The sequence below is a fragment of the Gallinula chloropus genome (assembly GCF_964237585.1).
Source record: "Gallinula chloropus genome assembly, chromosome: 5".
Lineage (NCBI taxonomy): Eukaryota > Metazoa > Chordata > Aves > Gruiformes > Rallidae > Gallinula > Gallinula chloropus.
The window spans coordinates 78261533-78288784 of NC_140090.1; the positions used below are offsets into that span (position 1 = coordinate 78261533).

At 52.6% G+C, this 27252-nt stretch overlaps 1 protein-coding gene across 1 annotated transcript in view; it reads right to left on the reverse strand.

The window, feature by feature from the left end:
- Positions 1 to 4554: 4554 nt before the first annotated feature.
- The window catches only part of FAM53B (family with sequence similarity 53 member B), a gene marked incomplete at both ends in the record, with an annotated part of 29173 nt that continues 6475 nt past the window's right edge, over positions 4555 to 27252 (reverse strand). Inside the window, 2 exons of the mRNA XM_084264524.1 lie at positions 4555 to 4887; positions 22046 to 22773. Of these exons, the coding sequence (XP_084120650.1) occupies positions 4555 to 4887; positions 22046 to 22773 (1061 nt within the window). The remainder of the gene's footprint in view (positions 4888 to 22045; positions 22774 to 27252) is intronic.

Sequence of the window (27252 nt, forward strand, 5' to 3'; positions counted from 1 at the left end):
ATTCTAACAAAATAAACCACATCTGGGAAAATGACCTTGGTGTGATTTTTGTTGGGGGCTGTTTTTGTATCATCTTATCCTCTGTGCAGCAGTTCAGCCAGAGTGTACCGCACCCCGTGCACACGTGAGGGATGCCACAAACCCTGGCCCAGCGTTAGGGCTGTGACAGATCACCCAGAATCTTTTTTATCCTGCAATTCTTCCTTTTTTTTTTGTTCTATTATACCCAGCCTACCACCTTGATCTGATCGAGTTTCAGCAGATAAACATCCTGCCATCTGTCATGAAACTTTTGAAACCGTTTGTTCGCTTGAGGAAGCGCAGCCCTTTTCCTCTCTGCTTTACAAAGGCTGGAGGGAGATGATCACCCTGCTCCCCCCAGAATTTAACTAACACCTACCTACCATCACCCTGAACCCCTAAGAATTTATTTAACACCCATCTGCCCTGACCCTGAACCCCTAAGAATGTATTTAACACCCATCTACCCTCGCCCTGCTCCTCCCCCAAATTTATTTAACACCCATGTGCCCTCACCCTGCTGTGGCTCTGCCCTTGCTCAGGTTTAGATTTAATTTCAAGGGATGGGATGTTACCTCTTGTCCCCAGACACAAAGCATGAGGTGCTGCTTGGCACTGAAATGTTGATTGCTGTTCGGGCTGCTCCACAGCTCAATAACCACCAGCACTGGGCTGGGGAGGGGGCAGCATGGAAATTGACCCCCCACGGCGATGGGATGCAGTGTGTCTGCCTTTATGTGAACACCACAAGCTGCCTGTTCTTCTGGCACAGCCAGACACCCATCCTGCTTCCAACACAGACACCCCCATGGAGCTTCCCAAGCAGGGGCTTGCCCACCCCCCTCCCTTATTTCTGGGTGTCCCCACACCAACCCCAGGACGAGCACAGAGAGGCGAGACGCGGGCCGGGGGTTGTTGAACCAGGAAGCTTTATTTACACAGTAAAAGTAACAAGCGATTTCCTGAGACTGAGCTGCTCTAGTGCAATCGAGTCATGGAGGGGGGACGAGCGGGCGGCCTCCTCGCCCACCCTGGGGTGGGGGCACCTCAGGCAGCCCCTCCCCAGGGCCACGCGCGTCCCGCCGCGCTTGTGCAACTGCCAGCGAGACTTGGCTACTACAGGTTGAAGCTTCAGAAGGCTTTTTTTTGTTTGTTTTTCCTTTTCTGTTTGTGTTTTTCTTCTATGATTTCATGGGTTTTGGCCATCCTCTTCCTTTGATTCCTCGACCATCCGGCCCGTGGCCGCTGCAAAGCGCTGCTACACTCCTACACACGCCCTACGTAAGTCTGTTAGCCTGTTCAGCCAGGAGCTTTTCAAACAATGCACTTGAAACACAACTTCATCAGCCAGATAGGCTACACTAGAACGTGGAAAAAAAAATCACAATCTATTTTACAACTACTTCCTTTTGCCTTTTATTTTTAAAGGTAATCTCCCATAGAACAGGCTCGAAGAGCCTGCTAAGACTTTTCCTATTAAAATCCTTTTTACTTCCCAGGACAAGCACTGCTGAACCCTTCTGGGTGCTGCCACTGCTTGCTGTCATCCCAAAACAGCTGCTGGCCACACCGGGTCATGCTCTGACCCAGCCACAACAAGGAGCCTGGTTTAGCTCCTTAGCAAGGAGCAACATCCCTTATCTGCATATTACTTTAATTACCACATTCTGGCAGCCGGCAGGAATTTGCTGAGGGTGGGCAGGGGGTGGATTTGAGGGGGTTTAACCAAAGCATCTGGGTAATAATGGGTGAAGTCCTTGACAAACCCAGAGCAGGACCCCAGGTTGGGGGGAGAGGGGGTAGGTAGGGGATGCCCCCCGCTGTGGGTATAAGGGTACAGATCTCCTGATGCCGGGGAGCAACGCCACTTCTGACTTTACAATCACCAGGATGTCCCCTGAATCTGAGGCACATACTATATTATATTTAATATTTTTAATTACTTTATTTATATATATATTTATATATATATAAATCCACAAATGTTTTACCTCTACAGAGAGAGAGAGAGAGAAAGAGAGACAGGAAAAAAAAATTAAAATTAAAAAAAAAAAATCATTTAAAAAAAGTAAGGCTTTCTTAAACTGAGAAGTAGTACATGAAATCATACAAACCCAACAACCAGATACCCAGCAGAGCACCACCGTGGCCGCAAAACCGCCGCTGACCGTAGTCTGTGCCTACGCTAACGTGCCCAGTGTAAGGCCACGACTCGTCGGAGGAGTGTCTTTAGTAAGGCAAAGGGGTTGTGCTGTATGTAAACTGAATGCTACGGCTACGTCGAGCACAGCTGGGGAGCGGTCCCTTGGTCACCAGTCCTGTCAGGGTAGGGGGGGGTTGGCGTGGCACCGGTAGCAGCCCTTGGAAAGAAAACAGGAGCCCTTCGGAATTACAGCCCCGGTGATGCCCACGCCAGAGCCCAGCCCGGAGCTCTGCGGCAGCAGCCAGACATGGATTTGGGTGAATTTGCCCTTTTTTTCGGTCAGTCAGGAGCTGGCAGCTGAGGAAGTGGCTGTGGCCAGCGGGAGCGGTGCACCCCAAAAGGGGGGGACACCTCAGGGAAGAGGGGTGAAGGGGTGGGAAGGGGTATTGAGCATCAGGAAGACTCGAAGCCAAAAACCGTGGCTGGAAATGTCTGCGACAGGCAGCGTCTTCCACTACAGGGGGGATAAAAACGGAGCCAGGATGTGTCCTCCTTTTAAACGCTGCATCGAGCAACACTTTAAAAGAGCTGGAGGGTTCCCCAAAAATGAAAAGACATCCCTGTCATCCCTTCCCCAAATACTTGGGGCTGGCCCTGCCTGCCAGCACCCGGCCCGGAGGGAGCAGCCGTGGCTGCTGTGGTGCCAGGACAGGGATAAAGCTATATAACAGCTGATGGGTTCCACTGTGATGGGAGATGCCACATGCATCCCAATCCACCGCAGAAAAAAGTGCACTAACATAACCAGAAATGATGAATACAACCTGTACCAGCAGCTCTCAGCCCCTTCTGTGTTATGGACTTCAGACATTTTTGCCAAGGAGAATGCCAAACCCTGTTAAAAGTGTCACATTTCCCATGGCTGTTGGTATCAATGACTTTTCTTCTTGGTTTTTCTTTTCTTTCTCACCTTTGCAGCGCTCAGGAAGTAAACCCCGAGCTTGCAGGAGCCTGCAGAAGGTGCTGGGAGCCACTTGTACAGCTTTCCTAGAGAATTAAACAAAGAACAAGCCCCAAAAGTGGGAGGGGAGGGGGAATAACACATGTCCTTCTAAACTTGTTAGCAAGAGGACAGCTTATTTTTCCCCAAGAGAATTCATATCGTACAAACGTCACGGTCACCCCTTTCATCTGTGCTTGAGACTGGCACAGGCAGAGGAGAAGCTTTCAGTGCTGCTACCGGGATATTTTCAGCCTTTCTCCAGCTGATCTTTTTTGTCAAGTAACCCCACAGTGTCCCTTGGCCCCTTCACAGTAAGACAGGGTGACAAGAAGAGGGTGGGAGCCGTGCCTGGGGAAGCGAAGAGGGCACAGCCGTGGGGAAATGGCCCAGCCCTGCTCAAAGCTGGGTGCTGGGAACCCAAGTGAGGGCAGAGCTGAGAGGGTTCGGGGCTTTTTCCCCATGGTTTGAGAGAGGGGACTGGGAAGGGAAAAAATAATAGGGAAGAAAGGCATTGGAGCATCCTTGGGCAGCGCCTGCTGAGCACTGCTGTGGGTGCCACCCTGCATTGGAGCTGTGCAGGCTGGGGTGGGGGGAGAGTGTCCCTTTAATTCCTCATGGGAAAAAGGAAAATGTTCAAATTAAAACCCAAAAAAGAGTTTAAACAAAAAAAAATCCAGCTCTTACCATTAGTAAATATAAGTGAAACACTTCACTTGTGATTTCCTTCTCACGGCACTGCCAGGGACACGGGGAGCGAGGGGTGCTGGGGCTGGGGGAGGGGGTGGTAAGTGGTGCTGGGCCCACGCAGGCTGAGGCATAGGAGTCACAGCCACCCCCGCAGCCACCAGCCAGCACATCTCAGGGGTCTGGTCTCCCCCCCAACACTGTTTCCAGTCCCACAGGTGGTGGCTGCTTCTTGTGCATCCCCTCGCAAAGAAGCGCGGGTGGGAGCCAGGGGATCGTGGTTCACCCCAGGGGGGGCATGGCTGATCCCAGGGCAGCGTGGCTGGCCCCAGGGGAGCAGGGCTGGCCCCAGGGGAGCCAACCCCTTGGACCAAAAGCCCCTGACTAACCAAACGCACTGGGGGGGTGGGTTTTTTTGGTGATCCCTGTGCCTGGTTTCCCCAGTCGGACAGGCAGTTTCCTCCGACTAGCTGATGTCTGGCTACAGTAGTTAACGAAGAACGTCAAGGTTTACACACGCACGCACACGAATTACTCTAAATACCTGATGAAATTTTGGCAAAGCTGCTTCGGCCCCTCTGGCTGGCAGGAGGGGAGCAGAGGCAGGACCCCCACAAACCTTGTGCTGGCAGCAGGGAGCCCTCCACGGCTCTGCTGGCAGCCCCCTCCCCGACCCCCCGGGGCAAGAGGACCTGCTCCCTCCTCAGTTGTTTTCTATCTGCTCGATATCTAACTCGCCGTCCAGCTGGAAGAGGCTCTCAGCACCCATCCCACTGCTCCGCCACGCTGCCCTGTCCTCCTCCTTCCCGACGCCCCCCTCCTCCTCCTCCTCGCAGGAGAGGTCATCCTTGCTGGCCCGACCCTCGTCGGCCCGTGAGCGCGGCGGTTCCGGTACCGGGGTGCAGGCTGGGGTCCTGCCCGGCATCACCTCCGGGGAGCGGGGGGCTGTGGTCCATGGCTGAGGGCCGGAGAGCCGCTGGGTGCCGTCGTTGGCCGCGGCGCTAAGGCAGGTAAGGCTGTTGAAAGTCTGTCGGTTCTGCGAAGGCAAGGGGAAAGAGGGAGCTGAGACAGGACGGGGAGCAGGGACCAGAGGGTATCCTGAAGTGCTGAAGGGCTGGAAGTTACACCAGATGAGCTGAGAGTCCCCTTGAACCCCCACATCCCAGCAGGAATGAAACGCCAAGCTTGTAGCTGCCTGTGAAGCCTGACCTCTCTGGGGCAGCTCCTGACAGAATCCCTAGGTTGGAAAAGACCTTTAAGAGCATCGAGTCCAACCACTCCTGTCCTGTGCTAAACCAGATCCCTGAGCACCTCATCTCCCCTCTGTTAAACACACCCAGGGATGGGGACTCAGCCCCCTCCCTGGGCAGCCTGTGCCACAGCCCCACAACTCTGCCAGGGAAGAACTTTCCCCTCACATCTGAGCTGACTCTGCCCTGGTGCAGCTTGAGCCCATTTCCCCTTGTCCCATCTCCTGTCCCCTGGCTGAAGAGACCATCACCCACCTCTCTGCACCCTCCTGTCAGGTCAGTGGAGGTGGTGACAAGGTCTCCCCTCAGCCTCCTCTTCTCCAGGCTGAACACCCCCAGCCACTCCTCACATGATGTGCTCCCTGCCCTCACAACAGGTGACAGCACCACCAACACCCCCCCAGCCCAATACAGGTGAACCCCCCCCAACTCCATCCTGCGCCCCTCCCAGCAGTACAGGGCTGTTCTGCCAGATGTAAATGAGCGTTTCCAGCAGCTCCACGAGCTAAGCCAGCTCAGAGACACTTCAGCCCCTCCTTGAAGCAGCTGGATCTCGTGTACCATGATGGCTCGTGGCTGCCCTCCCCAGTGACAGGGCGAGCTCAGTGCTCTGTCCCTCGCCTCTCCAGCGAAGAGGCTCCACGCCTGGCTGCCTGGGCCAGAAGTGTGGTTCAGTTTCTGTGCTGTCATGGCCTTCCAAACAGCTTCAAGCTCCAGCAGTGCTGAGGAGCCCTTCTGAGGAGAGCAGATGCAGCCTCACCAAGATGCCATCAGACCACAGATGTGCCTACCAGACAGGGCATGCCTGTGACCCGGGGTGCTTGCTGAAAGAGCAAACTAAATCCTAACTACCAAATGCCAATGGGAATAACATGGCCATCCCACTGGCTGCAGGAGAAGCCCGGGAAGCATCTCAGCCTTTCCCGCAAGCCTCTCCCCAGAGCCAGCGTGCAAAGCGAGCCTGCAAGGGTCAGTTCACTTCCCAGGCACCAGGCCCAGCCATGTCCCACCCCGAATACACCTCCAACAAACACATGGGGGCAAGGCAGCCCCCTTGCTAGCTGAAGATGCCCACCCAATCTACACCCCCAAGTCCTCTGAAACCACAGCAGTAAGTTGATGTGAATGAGCACTCGAGTGTCAGTGCTCCCATCCTCCTGACATCTCCTGTCCTGACCGGGGAGCTACATGCAGTGTGAACCCCAAAGCATATCTGTGAGGAAGCGGGGTGCTGGGTTAGGAGACCCCCCACACACACTTTTAAAGATCCCTGGCTTGGAGGAGGCTTTTTTTGGTGTCAGCTGAAAGCTCCGTGATGAGAAGGCTGACGCATGGGCACGTGGCTTCTGGTTTGTCTGTAGGCTGCAGGAGACTGGCACATAAGGAGAAACTGCTCTAAAGGAGAAAAGCTACACTCTGTAGTAAGTTATGGGTAGCTCATCTTGGTGGAAATATGGATCTGGGGGGATGGATTCCCCAGAGGATTCACGGGCATCTGGCATTGGTCAGGATTTTCCTGACCAACCACAGAATCACAGGGGTTGGAAGGGACCTCCAGAGATTATGAGGTCCAACCCCCCTGCCAGAGCAGGGTCCCTAGGATAGGGCACACAGGTCGGTGTTCAGATGGGGCTGGAATATCTCCAGAGAAGGAGACTCCACACCCCCTGGGCAGCCTGTCCCAGGGCTCCCTCACCCTCACCATGAAGAAGTCCTTCCAAGGTTTCTGGTAGGGTTAAATCTGCAGAGACAGATGCCAGCAGCTCTGTGAGAGCCCAGAGCAGTAGGGAGTTGGTGAGTCCAGATGAGGTGACTTCCAAGGAAGAGTTTGGGACTGAGTGGGGTTTAGGAGACAGCCAGCGGGGCCATGGGGGGGTACTGTGTGTCCAAACAACACACCCTGGGGTGCTGCTACAGATTTCTGAGAGCTGCAAAGCTCATCACCTGTTCCACATAGGTTATGTGAGTGTCATTAAACTGCCGGGGATGCTGGGCTGCCTGGGGTGAGCAGAAGGGTGTAGGAGAGATCCTTGGGTCTCTGGCACTTACTTATCATACCCAGGGGGGTGTTTCCATCACACCCTTCCCAGGAGCCTGGGCCAGGCTGAAGCTGGGGCACCCAACACACCATTGGTACCCACAGAGCCTCGATCATAAGCTGCCAGGGCTGCTGCCTGCGCCTGCTGCAGCACGACTGGGGACCAAACACACCCTGGAGACACAAGCCTGCTCCAAACACCCCCGCTGGCATTCCCAGGGAATTTTTATCCACGTTTGCTTGAGGTCTTTTTTTACTTTCAAATCCAGGTAAAGCTGGGAGCAGCTCTGCCAAAAGAACATACCCCAGACTGTAAATGAAGCAAGATCACCCCACGAGAGGGTAATTACCCCCTGAAGGGATGCAGGTCAAAGTCCCACCTCCTTCAGACTCCAATAATTTCTTAAGAAATCAGAGGTCCCCACCGACCACACGCTGCTGAGATGTGTCAGGCGCTGGGCTCAGTGGCACACAGAGGAGACAATGGATGCAGAGGCTGCCATGTCTGAAAGGAGAAGCTCCTGCTGCCCGAGGAGGAAGTTGGACCCTGCCCAAGCTACATTTCACATGGCCTTCAGTCTCTGAAACCTTCCAGAACCCCACAAGCCCCAAGCCTGCCTGAAAAAGCAGACGTTTGTCCTCTAAAAATGCCACTGCACCCAGTCCCCACATCACCCTTCCCCTGTTTTCTGAACACGAGCTGTGCCTCTCCACACCGCCTTGTCTTCTCGGTGCTGGATGCACTAACAGCTCCACGCAGAGATCCATCCACCCACTGTAGTTAATGGACAACTCACAATTACTGCTGCACTTGGAGAAAGCCCCAGGACACAGGAGAAATATTTTCTAAGCACTTAATAAAAAAAAAAAATGAGTATTTTCAACAGTGCTTTAGGCACTTGAAAGCTGAAGCCTCCTGAAAGTCAACAGCCCTCTCAGAAATGCAAATCCCTTCTACAAACAAAACTCTGGCACTTCCCAGAAGGTTAATTTTTCTCCTTGCTGCTAATTGAGCTCATCTCCTGGCTGTGGTGTTTCCCTGAGTTTGGAAGGTGCAGGAAGGATTGGCTGCTGCAGGTGGGCTAGAGCATCCTGTGAGGATGGGAGATGCTGGGATGAGATGGTGGTGAGGATGCCTGTCGTGATGGATGAAGGAGGATACAACCTGGGGAGCAACTGAACAGCTCCATGGAACACTCTTCCCATCCAAACAAAAAGCATGTCCAAGCTTGGACACATCTCAGAGAACAGCCATAAGAGTACTTGGCTTTCAGGGAAATGATGGATTTCATTGGACTTTGGCAAGAGAATCAAGCTAGCAGCCTCATTCTGCCTGCTCAGTCCACACATCCCACAACCCAGCGCTTTCCACGAACAGCCCTGAGTCAGGCCAGGTAATATTTTTACCAGGTAATATTTTCACCTCCCCTGTCAGAGGACAGAACCACCTTTCTGAAGGTCCTGTTGCTCCCAGGGCTGCTGTGGCTGCTCAGGGAGAAGGCCACGTGTGGGTGCCGGGCAGAGGCACTCCCTCTGATGCAGCTTTCCCTCTGAAGCAAGTTTTCACAGCCACTGGCTGCTGCAAACCCCACACCTCACCTTCCCAGAGTGTGGGAGGGGGAACAGCCACCGTGCAGCCGGGGTCAGCGCTGCAAAGGGGGGGTGGGTGAATGCTGTGGGGAAGGGACCCCCTGGGATGGTGCACACCGAGCCAGCAGCACCCGTGCTGGCTGGGGAGCAGCGGTGGATCAGGCGCCGCTGTCAATGCAGCGCCTGTTTCCAACCCATGCAGAGGATTTCACTCACTTTTTTATTTATTGGGTGAACTCAGCATGTGCTGAAGTGCTGAGCTGGCACAAACGGGCCAGTCAAGCCCTCTATTGATACCGGCCAAAGAGCAGTTTGGTGGCACAATGCGGCGCTTGTTCCTCATGGCCAGGCAGCCCTGGGCCCCCTCGGAGCCTCTCCACAGCCTTGTCCTTCAGCGCCAGCCTGGACGGGCTACCGGGCATCTCCAACGCTGCTGCTCTCAAGGAAACCCTAGGAACCCCAGGCACCCTCTGGAGCTGACACTGGTGGCTTTTGGGAGATGCTTGTGACCACCCTGACTTCACCCAGTGCCCATCTGTAACGCACCTTCCACCCAAAACACCGTTTGCTCCCAACCACAATAACCTGTTTCCGACCATGTGAGGAGCCCATTTATCTCCACCACCCCCCCTCCTCAAAGCTGCAGCGATCCAGCTGCCAGGGAGAGGAAGAAAAGGAGCTGTGACTAAAGCAAGTGCCTGAAAACTCATCAAAAGACACAAATGAGAGACCCTTAGCCACCCAGAACAAGTCACAGGGCCACCTGCTGACCTCCAGAACAAAGCCCTTGTGTGGTGGTGACCAAGCTCAGGCCACATCTCCTTCCCTCAGGTCTCTTGGGATGCTCTGCACTGTGCAGGGACCAATGTTAAAAGCTTGAGAAGGAGCTGACTCATGTCCCAAATCCCTCTGTTTCCACAGGTCTTTTCCTCCCATTGCACTGTGTCCTTGCAGGGACCAGGGGCTGGATGCTGGCAGCTCCTCCAGCAAGCAAGCTGGAGAGATCCCTCAGCGACACTGTTTCGTGTAACTCTTCCCCTCATAAAAACACCCAGTCATGAGCTTCTCCCTGCAACACGTCTCTGCAAACACAGTGGCTGTGCTGGAACAAACAGGAGCAGGACCACGAGGAGCACCGCTTTCACTCCAACACTTGCTTTCCCCCCTGCCCCAGCCTGCCAGGTAGGTGATGGCCACGATTTTCCTGAGGAAGGTGGAAAGCTACAAGCTGTCAGCACCACCAGCCCTACCTACTGAGCTGTCATCACCTCCCCTGAGCACACTGGGCTACAGTTGCTCCAGAAAGCTGAAAATAACCCGGTGTCAGAAGGAAAGGGGGAAGCGGGCAGCCAGCAGCGCTGCTCGTGCAGCAATGTCCCCTCCTCCAGCAGCCTCTCTGCCCAGCTGGGGTTTCAATCACGCTCTGAGGCAAATATCTCCTGTCAAAATGCCTTCAGCCCAGGCTGGGGTCTGACACCTTGGTGGTTTGCATCACGGCTAAGTCCTACCTGGTGTTGGTGTCATGGAAAAGTGCTGTTCATCCGTGCTGCTGGGTGCCTGAGCCTGGGAAATGGTTTGCCTGGGACATGGGTTTCCTGGGACATGGGTTTCTGTGGGTTTTAAAGCTCTGCAGAGCATCCCCGTAGCAGCTGCTGTCACACACACGCATCCATTGCTCTCCCCACTCTTTCAAGGCACTCATAATATCCTCCAACTCCACCCCAGGCTGGTGCTCCTGAGTTTTTCCAGGTGAGTGGGAAGGGGAGGAAAGGAGAGGAGGAGGGAGCTGGGCAGAGGAAGATGTGCTTCAGGGACTGCCCAGTCCTGAGGCTGGGGTAATCACATCTCCTCTTTCAAACCACAGGGAGCATCTCAGGAGCTTGGCCAAGGGCTGCAGCACAGTTGCATGTTACCAGCTGGGGGGGGGGGTGCCCTAGCAGGGGGTGCTGGCTCTCTGCGCTGCTCCCAGGGGGTACCATGATGTTGCCCTTGTTTTCGGGGTCTGCTTGCCCAGCTCTTCCCCTTCTCAGCCACTCAGGAAGAGGAATATTTCCACAGCCCCGATCCTGACTTTGCAACAACAGGCACCTGCACTTAGATGGTGCTTGGAAAGCCTACAGCTTACCAGATCATTTTGCTTTTACTCTGTTTGGTGTGAAAAACAGCTCAGAAATTATCTATTACCCTACTGAGTCACTTTACACCACAGTATTAAACAGAACAACCACAAAAGGAAGGCAAGAGGGAGGCTTTAAGTCACTAATACCAGTGCTGCGTTTGGGTCCTGTAGGGTTAATTTGGTTTTACCCACAGTTTTGCTGTTGTCTTTGGAGCTCTCTAGCTAACAGTAAGGATTTGTAGTGGGTTCCCCAAAAGAAAAACCTATTATATGACTCACTGTCAGGAACCCCCCAGTGCTACAGAGCCCCAGGGAGCTGCTGGAGAGGTGAATCTCTGTCCTAGGGACCCTGCTTTGGCAGGGGGTTGGACTCGATGAGCTTTGGAGCTCCCTTCCAATCCCTATAGTTCTGTGATTCTGTGAATCCCAGAAATCACAGGGATTCCTGATAGAGCAGGCACAGCCATGAATGGAATCAGAGACGCTGCCCAGGGCTCAGCCATCCCACCCATGTGCTGCATCCCACACAGAGGGACTTGGACCCAGCGCAGCCTCCCCATCCATTCCCATTCATAACCAGAATTGGAGGAAATCCTCATTTCCTGCCCTAACAGACACTGAGCCCTTGGCTATGAGCTGGAGAAACCCATTTTGCTCAGACAGGTCATTAGGTGACCTCACAAGCCATTACTGTCTATTTCTTTCTTCCCAGGTTGCCCACCCTTCCTGTGCCTGGCCTTTCACAGCCTCCCCACCTCTCCTCTGCATCCCGAGGGGCTGCAGCAAGAGCATCTCTGGAGCACCCTGACATGCTCAGTGCTGCTGAGGGATGAGGAGACAGTGGTGTCAGAGCCGGGTGGCTCTCCTGGTCATGTTACTGGGATGCCATGGGTGAGCCTGAACCTGGCTCGTCCCCAGAGCTGCAGCTCAGCTTTGACAACACTCAGAGATACTGGTGATTTGACTTGTCCCAAGTTAGGGTGAAACATCACAAAACCGTAATATTCTATTCTTTTTTAAAACCAATTTTTTTGAGAACTTTGCCCCTGTTTGCATCATATTTAGCAGAGAAGTAACATTTCTATCATGTTATTGTCACTCCGGGCCCCAAGTTATAAGGCAAGACCTTATAAAAACTAACACCAAGCTTCCAAAAAACTCTCTGATTGAAAATCTTAAATAAAAAGGCATCTGTGAGAGTCTCCCCCAATATCTCATCTAAACCTTCCTTCAGCTTCATTCCATTCCCCCCCGTCCTGCCAGTCTCTACCCTTTTAACAAGCTGATTCCCCTCCTGTTTCTCTGCTCCCTTCAGGGACTGGCAGGCTGCAATGAGATCCCCCAGCAGCCTTCTCTTCTCCAGGCTGAACCAGCCCAGCTCCCTCAGCCTCTCCCAAGTAACTTCTGACCATTACTACTAAAATTCTGCATTGAAAAATAATACTTTCTACAAAACTGCCGGCTGCCCAGGATGCCACAGCCTGGTTGCCTCGTGCCCAGAGGTGCCATTCCCACCACTGCACTGGGCTAAGCCACAGATGCAAAATCTGCACCCTGCTCCATCCTTTGAATGCCTCCAGAATCCTCTGGCAGAAAGTGTGACCCATGAAGCACCTCAGAGGGGAGAAAAACCCAACCACCCTCTGCAAAACCTGCTGCCACTGCACCCACCACCTGAACCATGGGTGGGAACAGCAAGCCTGGACATCTCCTGGGGTGCTGGGGTTTGGGTGCTTTGTTTTAAAAGCAGCATGAACCAATGCTTTTGTCTGCCCCTGTTGAGCATGTTGATTCATTTGAGTCTGAGTCTCTGCTTTCTAAAAGCTGTTCTTTGGGTCCATGTAGTGCACAAGCCCAGGGACCGGAGGGTTAAACAACCGGCGGTGAATCAGATGTGCATCTTTGGGATACAATTGGATTTTGTCTGTGTTTGGGACAGACACTGCCAAGCTTTGTTTGTGTTCCTGGCCCTGTCCTCCCATGTGAGCAAGAAAAAGGGCACAACACCCGACCCTCCCCAACCCTGGACCCCGCAGTGTGATGGATCAGGAGGTGGGAGGGCATGGTCCTGAGTACCACAGAGCTCTTCAGCGCTCAGACCCGCTCCACCCAGCCAAGGGATGCTGATGGAGGAGCCCATCCATACACACAAGCCCTAGCCCAAGCTGGAAAAGTGATTTTATTGCTGAAACGCCCACATCCCTGGTCGTGGCCTGTTTCTGCTTCCACAGCAGAATTTATTTTCAGCCCATTGTGTTTGGTGAGTCACAAACTTCTAACTGGGGCAGACGGGACCGCTTCAACTGCAGAATCAAAACAATGGGTGTCCTTGCATTACACATTATTGCTATTAAAAGCTCTGTCAGGTAATGAAAATAGAGCCTGGCACCATAAATCACCTCCTACGAGTGTCCTCTAATGATACCAAAGTACCTTGCCTGAAATGGTCACTCCAGAGCTGCACCAACCAACCCGCCTTTTATAGGGAGATGGGTCGCTTTTTGCCTGCTACTTCTGACACCACTATGGCCCAGTGCTTGGAGCAAGGTTTTATTGCCATGGGAAGCACCCAAATTACATCCCACCCGAGCTGGCATGGCCTCAGGAGCTTTTGAATGGGAGTGGGTGAAAAAAGAATGCATTGCCTTCATTTTTCCATGTGGGAAACTGAGGCAGGGAAACTCTGCTTGAAGGACATTTGCAGAGGAGGCAGGAATGGAGCTGACTCATACAAGGTCCAGTCCGGCACCATAACTTCAAAATAATCCATTCCTCTTAACATATTGCCCTCTGCACACTGGAACCATATTATTTTTTATTTTTATATATATTTATAGATATTTATATCTATATAAAGCACCCATCTCCATATTGATGCAAAACACCTCTGAAAGCAACAGAAATATTTCAGGGGTGAATTTCCTCACAGCATAGGAGCATCCTCCCTGGCAACAAAACATGGACTTGCACCAGTGGGCAACCTCAAGGAGTGCTGCTTTCTCTCCCCTGCCCTAGAGACACCAGCCAAGACAAGGTTCACTGAACTTCAATGCACAGGGAGACTTGTTTGCTGAAGGAACAGGGAGGTAAAAAAACCCACATTAACAGTTCATCCCAGGAGTAAACATCATTAAGAACCTGATTTCCAACTTTGACTTGAATTTCTTCAACTACTTGTGTTTTTAAATAAAAAGAATACCAGGGCAATGAATAACGATGGTGGGATGTGTAATATTCTGACCAAAGTTAAATCCAGCCAGTGTCCAAGGTCCTCTGCACCCTCTGGACAGAGTTATTTTCTTTTGATCCCAAACTGAAGGCTTTTTCCCACCAAGCCACAAATTGACATTTGCAGGCTCTCAGTCGTGTTTATTTAAAAAACACTGGAGCTTGGAAGCTGGAATCCATCTCAGAAATGACATCAATAGCAAACTATTTCCTGGGATACGTCTGGAATTTAAAACCTCCTGTTTTTCTCCTGTCACTACCTTTTGGCAATATTTGCTGCTTGGCTCGAGTGGGTACCGATGCTGACTGAGATCGGTGCTGTCCCTCCTTACCCCCACCAGCAAGCCTGAAAGTTGCCAAAATTTAAGCAGGAAAACCTTCTCATGTGGAAATTCAGAGAATGTTATCCCTCGAGGAAAAAGCTGGGGGATCAGAGAGGAGAAGTCGCTTCTCCCATCCTGCAGTTTAAAACTTGTCCCCACTCAGTGTGAAGGCCAGCCTGAAACATTTCCAAGCTGGTGGGTTGTTTACTTTGGTTTTGGGAGCATATGAGCTCCTCCGTGCACGAATCCTCATGGAAACTGCCATTATTGCCTAGTTTGGGTGTAAGACAAGGCAAGGGACAGCCTGGCTCCCAAGCACTGAAAGCATTACACACCCTGCTCCTCTGGATCTCCAGCACAGGCTGAAGTTGATTTTAACCCAGGAAAACTCAAGAACCACCCATCCACATTTCAGGAGGACGCCCTCGTGATTCCCAGTGCAGATGACTCCATCCTGCGAAGGCATGTGCTCCTCAGAGGACGTGAAGTCACCCCATGAATGGTTCTGTCTCTCTACAGCAGCCAGAACACCACATGAATAGTCCCATTGTACCCAGCTCCAGTATCTCAGCACCCTCCCCATAGCAGGAGTCTTTCAGGCACAGAGACTTCTCTATAACTCTACCTGACCAAGCACACCCAGTCCTTCATCCTCACTGCCACTGCTGGTGTCCCCTCTCATCCCCTTCAGAGCCCATCCACAGGGCAGATAGCTATTTATGGGGAATTCATAACCACAGGAAGCTCTCCATAACCCTGGGGAGATGCCAGGACATATTGTATTTTAATTGCCTTATTTGTTCTATAGCAACTACTTTGTGTCCCATACACTAAGGAGCTTGATGGAGGAGTAGTTTACCAGCTGGTCTGAGACTTCTCAGTGTCCATGGTTACAACCTTCACAGGGAAGGAAACACATGTTAAAGAAAACTCAGGAGAAGACATCAGTAGCACAGTGCTTGTTAGGAGAGATGTAGCTCTTCAAATGCTTTGAAAGCTCCTGGAGAATCCCAAACCTTGTGGAGCCATCAGAAATGGTGCCACCCCCTGCAAGACCATCCTCCGTTCCCAGCCGGGCCTAACCCCTGGTTAGTCCTGCAGGGAGCGTGGCTGGGCTTGAACAAATACATATATAAAGAAGTTATATTTTAGACACAGATATATAAATGTTTCACTTTGAAAAAGTCTGCAAAGAGGAGAGCCGTGCTGGGTGTGTGTTAACACCAATTAAAACCTCTCAGTAACAGGGCAGGAAACAGAACAGGCCAGAGATAGCGAAGGCCCCACGTTGCCATTGCTGGGGATGATTTCAAATTCAAATGGCAGCGTGACAGACTTGTTGTGTCACCCTTGCAGCTCCCCAGAGCCTGTGTGAAGGGAGGCAATCTGCTCAGCCAGCACACATGCGCCAGCACCAGCCTTGGCCTGTGGCTTGGCTCAGCGTAGACGACTAGGCCGAGCCACCGAAACCAGCGTTGCTGCTGCTGTGAGGTGTTTGGGCACAGAACACTCCAAATCCTGTAGGGAATGTTGACATGGGGATGTCGGAAAGCAGCAGACACAGAGGTGGGAGATGGCAAGTCCCTGGGTCACCACACAGGTCACTCCCCAGTGGAGAAGAATTGCACCGGGCCATGGGAGAGGAAAACCAAGCAGGTGTCTCTCCACCACACAGCACCTCTGGCATCTCTTTTTCTTTTAGGAAAATCAATTTTTTCTCACTTACTACACCCAGCCAGGTTTTCCTAGCGCCTCACAAAGGGTGAAACCACCCATTCCTGCCAAAATCAGCCCAGCCAAGAGGCCAGCCACCCAGTCCACCACCCTTGTGACATTGCTCATCTCCCATATTTTTTAGGTGCAACCACATCAGAAAAAAAGAACATTGTCTCCTTGAGAAACCTTCCAGTTCATGGAAAAATTCAATCCTGACCATTTCTTATGACATCCTGGTCACCATCCCCAGAGCTGCAAAACCATGAGCACTGTGCCTAGGAAGATGACCACATCGCCATGAGATTAATTAACATGCTGCCAGAATATCTACCGGGGTTCCAAGGGTTGGATGTTGCCCCCCTTAGGATTGTGCTTCTCATGGAAAGAGGAAAAAAGAGTTGAAAAGCAAGCCCAAGCCCTGCTCCAAAATGAGACATGTGATGCCCTCATTTTAAGGGGTGCAGGGGTGGTCGGAGATGCGAGGCAGCACCCCAGGTACCCAAACCCTCCTTGAGAACCTGGCCTCTTTGCATCTCACCTGGACACTGGGGACAATTAAATGACACCTCATCATCATCACCCGTTTGCTTGAGTGCCACCCACCAGGTTTATACCCATTTGAAGGTGGAAGAGGCACAAAGTGGAGCGTTGGTGTGAATTTAAAATGAGCAGAAGGATTTTCATGGTGCTGGGGCTTATAAAAATTTGTTGCTATTTCAACGACAACTGCATTCATGGTTTGGTTTCTGCCCAAAGTTGAAGCATCTTTGGTTTGGTGCCACGTGAGTAAAAATAAGAGGAGGAGCGATAAGGGCTCACCTCCCCTCTCTGAGCTACGGGAAGTGCAGAGAGTAGAAACAAACCCAGGACTGTGAGGAATTAAAGGCAATGTTTTCACAAGTATTTTCCCTCCCAGCAGAACTTTGACATTTAGGTCTCTTCCTTAACTAGCCCAGTTATGTGGCTATGTAATTGCTTCCAGGAGTGGCCTCTTCCCCTCCCTCCTGGCCTAAATATCACTCCTGGTAGGAACAAAACATTTCTTCCAGGTCACATTATTTTGATTTTGATTATGGTACCACGATTCAGGCCTAGAAACACATGTGGTTACCAGCAAAAAATTAACCGATCCACTGCCAGAGCCAGATGCTAATCCAGCACCTGGCACCCCAAGCTCAGTCCCCAGCTCTGCTGTTAGCACCCAGGGACTCATGGCGTGCCCTGTGCCTCAGTTTCCCAGTCTGTAAAGGGAATGCTTTGAGGTCTCACTGGAAAGCCCAGTCTGAACACTGGCTCTCCTTTGCTTTGATGATTCTGTGAAGACCACACAAGCCATTTCTATCCCATATAAAACCAAGCTAGAGGACATGTGCAGCTACACAGACACCCTGTCATCATTTCAGCTCTTCATCTGGAATCCCCTCACTTTCCAGTCCAGCTCCTAGACAGGCATTAAAAGCAGCAAGCAAACCCGTGGGGGTTTCTCTAGCATGTTTAACCCCCGTCTCCCACTGACCATGTGGAAGTAGCTGGTTTTTCGCTGCGTTCACATCTGGGCAGGGCTCTGGCCGTGCCCCCACACCCCAAGAGCCCGCCCCACCAAAGGCAAGAATGCTCACCATAACTTGCCTAATCCTGCTCGTCCCTCTGTGCCAGTCCTCCCACGCACAGAGCAGCCTGCCAGGGCTGCTTTCCATAACCCAATAGCTACAAAACCCCCTGGCCCTCACACGACTCCAGGCTTTGCCTTCTCCCTACTCTGCTCCAGCCTTTGTACCCCAAACCCAGCCACGCTTCACTGATAGAGGATCCACCCACTGCCATGCCTGCCCAAACCTGGCTGGGATTTCTCCCGGGAAACGCAGGATGCTCCATGGGATGTATCTTGGGCTGGATGCCAGTTGTGGAGCTCCTCAGTGATGGTGTTGTTGGTTGGTTGTGCTAGCAACCGCAGAGCGTTTGGCACTGTCCCTGGCCACCCAGCCTGGTGAGGAGGGGATGGGAGAGAGGGTGCCCACTGCTCTCACTGCCACTGGCATTGGAGGAGATGCTGCACCAGGAAATCCCTTCCCCATTCCTACAGTGCTGGGGTGTCACAGCACAGGGCTTTGGGACCCTTCCCTCACGGTATCGGTTCTCACAGACAATGAACCACCCTGACAACCGTGGAAACCAGAGCCCAGGCACTCTCCTCCTTCCCCATCCATGGCATGAACCTCCTACATCACTACAAAAAGTACCTGCATCCTTCCTGGAGCCCCTGACATAAGTCCAACAGCCAGATGCTGAGATTTGTTAGATCCTTTTGCCACATCCTTGCAGCCCCATCCCCCAGAAAGTCCTCGCCAAGGGGACATGGGGCAGAGAGCCATCCAGCAGAGGAGCTCAGGTGGGGACTTGGCCGTTGGGGTTGCTCTCATTTAGAGTCCATGTTTCACTGGGGCCGAGGCCAACCCAAAGAGGTGGGCTGAGAATTGCAGGATGTGATCCCAGTTGGCTGGCCAGTTCCTCAGAGAACAGGCCAAGCCAAGCTCATGGCCATGCTGTGCCTGCAAAGCCTCTTGCAGATCTCATCAGGGACCTGGAAGGGCTCAAGATGAGCTAACACCAGTGTTAAACCCCTGATAGGCACAAAGGGAGCCGGAAGGAGCATCTGAAGCTTCACAAGGGTGAAAGAAGTGCTGCAATAGAGGCCTTGCTGGCCCTGCTGCAAGCCTTTATTCCCCTGCACTGGCAGCAAGATCAGCTGGACATGAAGCCCCATCCACTCGGTGCTGTGCTGAGACAGCATCCCCACCAGTGTGGTCCATCTGGGGGCCTGCCCAACCTGCTGGACCCCTCCATGGCCTTTGTTTGCAAAGGCTGGCAAGTTAAGAGCACAAAATCACAAGGAACCTTGGGGGAAAAAATAAAAAAGGGAAAAAAAGGCTAATTGCCATTTGCAAAGATAAACTCATGAAATCTTTTACTGGGGGATCAAAGCCTTGGAGCCTGCCGTGGCTGTTGCCTAGGGAAGATCACTCCCTGCTCCTCTGTGCTCTCCTTTGGTGCCCCTGCAAGCTCGCCGAGCACGAAGCGATGAGCTAAGAAGAGCAGATGACTTCTGCTCTGCCCTCCCAGTGCTGCTGAAACATTCATCTTACCACGGCACAAGGGCTGCTCGGAGAGGGTAAGCATCATGCAGGCTCTCAGAATAGCCAGGAGAATAAAAATAGTCCTGTTCCTTTGATCTCCTCCCTTTGCTCAGCAGTGAGCCCTCCAGCAGATGCAGCTGGGGCACACGTGCACTGATCCGTCATACCAAGGCCCTGCAACTCAGTCAACACTTTGGTCTCATCCCAAAAGGTCTTGAGGATCATCACCTCACTTCCTCCTGAGGTGCTGAGCAGCGTGTCCAGGGGGATACAACGGGATAACAATGGGAATGTTCAGCCTTGCGAGACCAAACCACAGGTCACAGCAAGCAAACACCCCAGTGGGCAACCAAACCCATTCCCCAGCCCCGGTGCCCGTGCTCGGAGCTGCATCGCTCCCCCTCTTTCCTTGGCTTTCTGCCTGGTCAGCCCATTTCCATGGCTGTGAACCTCCTCCCATACTGGTGGGTTACTGATGGAGACAAGGAAAACCACGGTCATCAGTGTCTGGTGGCAAAAGGAGCTTTAACATGATGGGTTTAAAGTGAGGAACCACCTGGGAATGAAGCCACTTTCTGAGCAAGCTGGGGGACGTGGCTATCACTTTGCATTGCTTCTGTGGTCTGACACTGATCCGGGGACAGTTCCCTTTGTCCCCTCCCCACGGCAGCAGCTCGTGGGCTCTGTGCCTGGGAAGACAGGTAGTAAAGGGGTCACCTCGCTCTCCCTGCTGCCAGTTTTCAGGCAGTTTGGGTCTTTCACAGCCCTTGGCTTGCTGGGAAACTCCTGCACAGGCTGGTGGGACACCACACATAGGGATGAAGCAACCAAGGAGAGAATTAAGAGAGGAAAACTGTGCTACTCCAGCTTGCAGACAGTAAAATACAATAACACATGTAACCTGGATTTATGGCACATTCAGCTTATTAGCTAATAAAATAAGCTTAGCACATTAGAAGTTACTGGCATGGTTTATCAAAAGGCAGGAGCAATGCTTTGTGTTCTATCCCTGCAATCACCCAAACACGTGACGCCCTCACCCTTCCTACCCTCTGAGCTCCTCTGGAGGAGGAGAAGTTAATCTCTCCCTCCGACACCACTGCACTCCTGCATGCTGCACTGCCAAGCATGAGATGCCGTAAAACACCATGTTCTTGTGAGAGGGGAAAGCACACGTACAGCATCAGATGTCATCCTGCTGGGGAACAGCAAGGGGAGAAACCCCATGGCTGTTTCTCTATCCCACCCTGCAAAATGCTGCCAGAGATTTCCCTGTGAACAACACAATGGAGCGTGCTGGGACACCTTGCATGTATGAAGAAACATAGGGAGACATTCCCAACATGGTCACCTCTGGGATGAAACACAGAATCCCAGACTGGTCTGGGTTGGAAGGGACCCCAAGGGTCACAGAGTTCTAATCCCCTGCCACAGGCAGGGCCACCAACCTCCAGGCCTGGAGCTACACAAGGTTGCCCAGGGCCCCATCCAGCCTGTTCTTAAACACCCCCAGGGATGTGGCACCCACCACCTCTCTGGGCAATCTGTTCCAGCCCCTCACCACTCTCTCTGGAAAGAATTTCCCCCTAATATCTAATTTAAACCTTCCCTCCTTCAGCTTCCCTCCATCCCCCTTGTCCTGCCATTATCTAACCTTTTAAAAAGCTGATTCCCCTCCTGTTTCTCTGCTCCCTTCAGGGACTGGCAGGCTGCAGTGAGGTCCCCCCACAGCCTGCTCTTCTCCTGGCTGAACAAGCCCAGCTCCCTCAGCCTCTCTTCCTAGGGGAGCTGCTCCAGCCCTCTGATCATCTCTGTGGCTCCTCTGAACCCTCTCCAACAGCCCCACATCTTTCTTGTACTGGGGCCCCAGCTCTGGACACAGGACTCCAGCTGGGGCCTCATGAGGGCAGAGCAGAGAGGGACAATCCCCTCCCTGTCCCTGCTGGCCACCCCTCTTCTGATGGAGCCAAGCAGCATGGCACAGCAGATGATGGCATTGAACCCAAACCCTGGGAGGTGGCCAGGGAGAACCCCCTACTCCCACAGCGAGAGCCCTGAGGTCTTCAGAGCCCTCCCCATGATCTCCATCCCACACAGAGCTGGTGGGGCTGTTGACTTTACAGCTGTAAGTGATTGATGTGGGAAATGTCGAATGGTAAAACTACAGAATGAAGAATTTTATGAGCATGAGGTGGAAACGCTCCCTGTGCTGTCCTGTTACACAGCCTCTCGCTAAAGTCCAGTCACTGGGTCTCGCAGGGAGAGGTTCAGGGGAGCAAAATGCTCCCCGACTCACACTTCAGATCTGTTATCTGCCTTCATGTGGCAGATTGAAGAGGGAGGTTGTCCTCTGCGTTTGCAACTGAAAATGAAACATGATAACATCTCCAGAGTGGAAAATTACAGAGCCTAAGCGCAAGTGCAGCCTGTGGTGGTATGAATCCGGCTCCTGAGAGAGCCAGGGCGCAATGCCGTGGGGTCCTGCCTTCCCCTCCTCATGGCACACTCAGGGCTCCTCTCCCCAGTACCCAAAAACATGGGGTTTAATGTTTTCCTGTTTCAACCATGTACCAGAAGGAACCACCACCACAGTGGATTCTGGGTGCAGAAGAGAAATGTGGGAATTCATTAAAGAAATCCACTTGGAGGGGAACAGGTTTCCAGCTGGGACAGAGGGATGCGCTTCCCCAGAACACTCACTTTACCCTGTGTGCCACAGAGGATGCTAAAGGATCTTCTCACAAAGCAGAGAACAGCGTCACCTCACTGCAGGGTCCCCGTGGGGACGGCACTTACCTGGGTCATCTTGGCGAGGTCCAGCGAGGGCCGTTGCTCCTGAACCTCCTCTGGTCTCCGTCGCTTGACCCCAACCTTTTTGTCATTCAGGACGCAGGGCTGCGAGCGGCTTCGGGAGAGCCCGCCGGCCCGTCGCCCCAGCTCCGGTGTGGAGGCAGGGGTGCTGCTTGCCGAGGGCGGGCAGTACTCCGAGGAGGAGGAGAAGTGGTCGTGAGAGCAGGAGAGGGACCTCTGCATGTCCACTCGGTCTCCTCCGTGCCCACCAGTGGAGAACTTCCTTGGCTGGCATCCGAGGCGGCTGCTGAGGGTGGGGTGCTCACAGGAGAGGGGGTTGGACCGCGAGGGCAGGCTAAAGCTCGAGCTCCTCTGCATGGTGGCAAAGCCGTTGGAGTAGCGCTGCACGCTCCCCCCGCTGTAACACCGCCGCTTCTCGACTGGGGTCCAAACCTTGGAGCCTAAGGGTCTCCAGGAGGTGCCGCAGCCGGACATCTCATCCGAAAACGAGAGGGAGCGGCACTGGCGCTTGCTGGGGGGGGCGGCGGGGTTGCCGTGGGGGTCGCTGAGGCTGAGGTCTTTGATCAGGTTGGTGACGAAGCAGGTGCCGGCCGTCTCCCTCGGCCAACGCGAGCCCTCCTCGCCCTTGTCCGACAAGCAGTCCCAGATGCTGGCGCCCGGCTGCTCGAGCTGAAGTGGACATTTCCTGCTGAGATCTCTCCATCTGTCATTTTCTGGTTCAGAAAGGAGAAGAGGGGGGGAAAACCAAACTACAACACACATGCACAGGCATTAGCGTTAATTAATGCGGCGATTCGCTTTCTACGTCCATAAACAACAAGAGTAGCATATGGGGCATTTTCCAGCACAAATTAATTAACTCTTGGAATATGGTTTTCCAAACTGCCAGCAGAATGGTTGCTGTGGTGTAGATGGGGAGAGACAAAATGATAATCGCAGCAGGAGCGAAACTGCTAAGGGAAGGAGAGAAAAACACGCCTTTGAATGCTGAGATACCTTCTCTCCATGATAAATCATGCCTGAGATGCAGGTAGTTTGTCCTAGGCTCCATGATCAACAACTGCCTGAGATGTTCCCAAAAACTGGAAGGGGAGAGCACAAAGCTGTAGACAGGGCAAGATGGACCTTGGAGGACAATACAGCAGGAGGGAGATGGGGTAGCAGTTGGGATGGCCCTAACAGAAAGGGCATTGATCTGCCTGTCATGGCATGGAAATCCAAACAAGGTCAGGAAAGACTGTGGAAAACCAAACCCCATCCCAACAGCCACAGGGCTGTCCTGCTCCCAGCTGCTGCTAAAGCAGCATCGCTCCAGTGAGACCAACTTATCCCCACGGAGGCTCTGAGCATCTCTCCCACACTAACCAAAGACGAAAGCTTCTTGTGGTGCACAAAACAAGCTCTGAGATGGCTGATGCTATAACAGATAAAACCTACAGCAGTTCTTTGAAAGATGCAGTTCTTCAGTCTCTCTGTTGTGAAAGCCCATCTCCCCTCCATCCCCCAAACCAGAGGCCAGCTGGGGGTTGTGGCCCAGGTAAACCCCACCCAGCTACCTGCAGAGGGGAACGTGCTATGAGACAGCAGGTACCTACACCCTCCTACTCTTCTGAGGCAACCTGGGCTGAGCATCATTTTGGGGTCGCCTTGAAAATCCCAGCTGTACCTAGCACAGCAAACTGTTTGCATGTCTGTAATGAACACATCAAAGCATTTATTTAAAGGAATAAATTGCTTAATGAATTCCTCCCTTTTTTTTTTTTTAAATACACCTTTTTAAACATTTTCTGCCTCTCTCACTTGTGTACAACAGGAATTTGTTCTCCCTGCAAATTTGGCTTCCAGGTTGGTGACCTGTTGCGTTGGTTTGGGGTCAGAATAAAGATATTCCTTTTATCAGATGGGTTTCACAGTGCCTGGGTAAAGCCCCAAGACCCCCATGCCTCCAAAGCCTGTGGGCTGAAATGTCTAGAGCTATGAAAGACTGCAAACCTGGCTACAGCTGCAGTCAAAAATCCCACTGGTGACTGTGTCGAAAGAGAGGATTAAGCGTGATGCTATCATTCCTGTACTCAGTCTTGCTATGAAAGAAGAAAACAAAGAGCATCATCGAGGTTTGGCTCCCCAGCACAGGCAACTGGGGCTTTCTGCAGCTACACCGTTCAACACTCAACAGGAAAACCATGGTAGGACAACCCCACTGGGTGTGCAATGGAAAAAAGTCATCACCCAACAGAGCGTGGCTGGGGACTGTTTTTGTCTGCAAGCAGAAGCGCAGCGGTGCTAGCTCACCGGCGCTGCCAAGTTTCACATGATCATATCTAAATCAGGCAAGAATTTTTAGGGGTTTTGGGGTTTTTTTCCACTGGGGGCAACTGAAGGCTGAATTAAAAGCCATCCCCCAGCCCACAGCTGTAGGTACCAGCCTGACAGGCAAGATGAAACGGTGCAAAAAAAAAAAACCCCTTTCCAACCTGTGCTTGGTTTCAACCAGGGAGGTCAGATTTGGGGCTCCCTACACCACCCTTGGCCAGTTTTCCTGTTCCTCCCTGCATCCAGCTGGTGCTGGAACAGCTCTGGCCACAAACAACTCTGCAATCCATAACCACACAGCACTTTAACTGTTGCTGTCCTCATTTTAACAAACACAACGAAAAGTGAGAAACCTGCACTAAATAACAACATCTATGTTTAGATCTTTATTATTTCCCCCCACACATACACTTCCCTCCCCATATCATGCTGCCAGCAGAGAGGTTCCTCAGGTCGGGTCAGCAGACAAAAGGAACAGAAATAGAAGCTGATTTTTCATGGCAAGCTGCCACCATCCTCCAGCTGGAGACATCACGTTGTGCAAAAGGCCTTGGTGAGGAGGATACGGGACACCTTCCTCTTTCAAACCCCCACCCCTCCCCACACACTGCTTCAGCACAGCTATAAATCTTCCAGACCTCACAAAGAGATGGGTAATGGCACCGTTACCCCCAGCACCAGCTTGGGGCTGTTGGCTTTCCCCCTTGCACTGGGGGAGTTGGGTTTTTGGCAGGGCAGGGAGGGGACCCTGGTCCAACCTGGCTCCCCCAAACCCCTGAGCACCACTGACCTGTCCTAAAGCTATTGGGTAACCCAGAAAATGTTTTGCATTTGGTTTGGGGGTTTGTTTTCAGTGCAGAAAGAAAACAGTTCACCCCAAACTAAATTGAAAGCAGGGTGGTCTAAAGGCTGAGGGTGTAATTAAAGGACTCAGGAAAGCCCTACAGAGGAGCACCAGCCAGGTTTCTGTTCCATGGATGACTTGAGAATGACATCCAGGAGGATGGATCCAGGCTCTTCTCAGCGATGGCAGTGATAGGACAAGGGGCAATGGGTGCAAACTGGAGCAGAGGAAGTTCCATGGGAATATAAGGAGGAACTTTCTCACTCTGAGGGTGTCGGAGCCCTGGAACACACTGCCCAGAGTGGTTGAGGAGTCTCCTTCTCTGGAGACATTCAAACCCTCCCTGGATGTGTTCCTGTGCAATTTAGTCTGGGTGCCCCTGCTCTGGCTGGGGGCTTGGACTAGATCATCTTTCCAGGTCCCTTCCAACTCCTAATGTCCTGTGATTCTGTGATAACAATAATTGCAGTGGAGCCATTAATACTACTGCAGTTAAGTGTGTATTAACTTTCTTAAATGATGAACCTCAACTGGGTTTACCCTGAGGCAGTAGCATGTTCCAGGATAAAACCCACCCTGAGAAAGCCCCTCAGTTCTCAAGTGAGCTGCTTCATTGGGAAGTGCTCCTTTGCCTATTGGAAAAAAGACAGGAGAACATTTACAACCAGAGCATGATCTAAGTGGGGCTACAAGGAACTCTTCCCTTGGTTAACCAGGTCCTTCTTGGCTGACAGTGTCCTAGGATGAAACAGCATCTGGAGCTTTTGGATCTTAACATAAAACCAGCCAAGCTAAACACTTCAAGTCACCCGATGAGCACGCCCAGCAACTCTCTTCCGAGGCGTTTCAATCTGCAAATCTGCATTTCCAGGGCGAGGCAACACGGACTGAATTTTTTGGCATCTCTCTGGTTGTGAAATTGGGCTCCCAGGACTCAGAGGGGTGTTATCTGCAGCTCAGGGAGGACTGAATTTCTTGTCCTGCCCTCTCTGGCCCCAGCAGCAGGAGCCTGAGCCCTCCAGCAAACCATGCATGAAGCAGGAAGAAACTCAGGCTGGTGCGAAGCACATGAAATTCAGGTTACAGCCGCAAGCTCTCAGGATGCCCAGCCCCAGTGGGACCCAAACCTGAGCTATTTCTGCTCTCCCAAGCAAGGCTGAGATAGTCAGCCCTAATTCAACCCTGGAGAGAGCTATCTGAGCCCCTCCCCAACCCCCCTCCCCAGCCCGCACGCCTCCCCACCACCCTCTTGGCATGTTTGGTGTCACTGACCCCAGGGTGGGGGGCACAGCCCTGCCAGGGGTGCATTGGTGGGGGGATGGTGGGTGTCAAACCGTTGGAGCTTTCGGGGTGTGGGAGAAGAGCGGTCACTGCTGCAGGCACAGGGCGAGCGCCGCGCCGGGACACGCTGGCAGGACTCAATGGGCAACCAGCTCCAGCCAGACCCCGCTCGTCCCAGGCCCTGTCTGCTGGGCAGTCCTCACCTGGATTGTTTTCCCCCCTTCTCCTACCTCCAGAGACAAACCAGAAGCTGCCTGCACGTGAGGAGGGCTCAACCCACCCTGGGACCATGGAGAGCAGGCTCAGCCACCATCAGCACCGCTATCTATCCCTAAATTCCCTTTCAGGCAAAACCAAGGCCTTCACTTTAAAGAGTGAACACAAACCCTTACAACATCCATCTGTCCTGTGTAACCTTCACCACATCAAACAAGACCAGTGGTCCAGGGCATGGAGCACTCCCAGGCTGAAGTCACACCCCAAAAAAAAATCAAGGAGAGGGTTGCTGTACTCCAAACATACCCAAAGGGTCTGCACAGCCCCACGGAGAATGGGATCCATCCTCAGAGCATCAGGTTCCCAATCTCTGAGCTCCAGGCTTTGCAGGAGCAGCACACGGACACACCAGGTACCTTGGAGCTGCAGGAGGGTTGCAGGAGCAGGAGTGCCGTGCTCCTCTGGTGACAGGGAGTAAATTGTAACGACCACCTTCGTAACCACGGAGGAGGGTGTAAAATCCCAAGGCTGACACAAC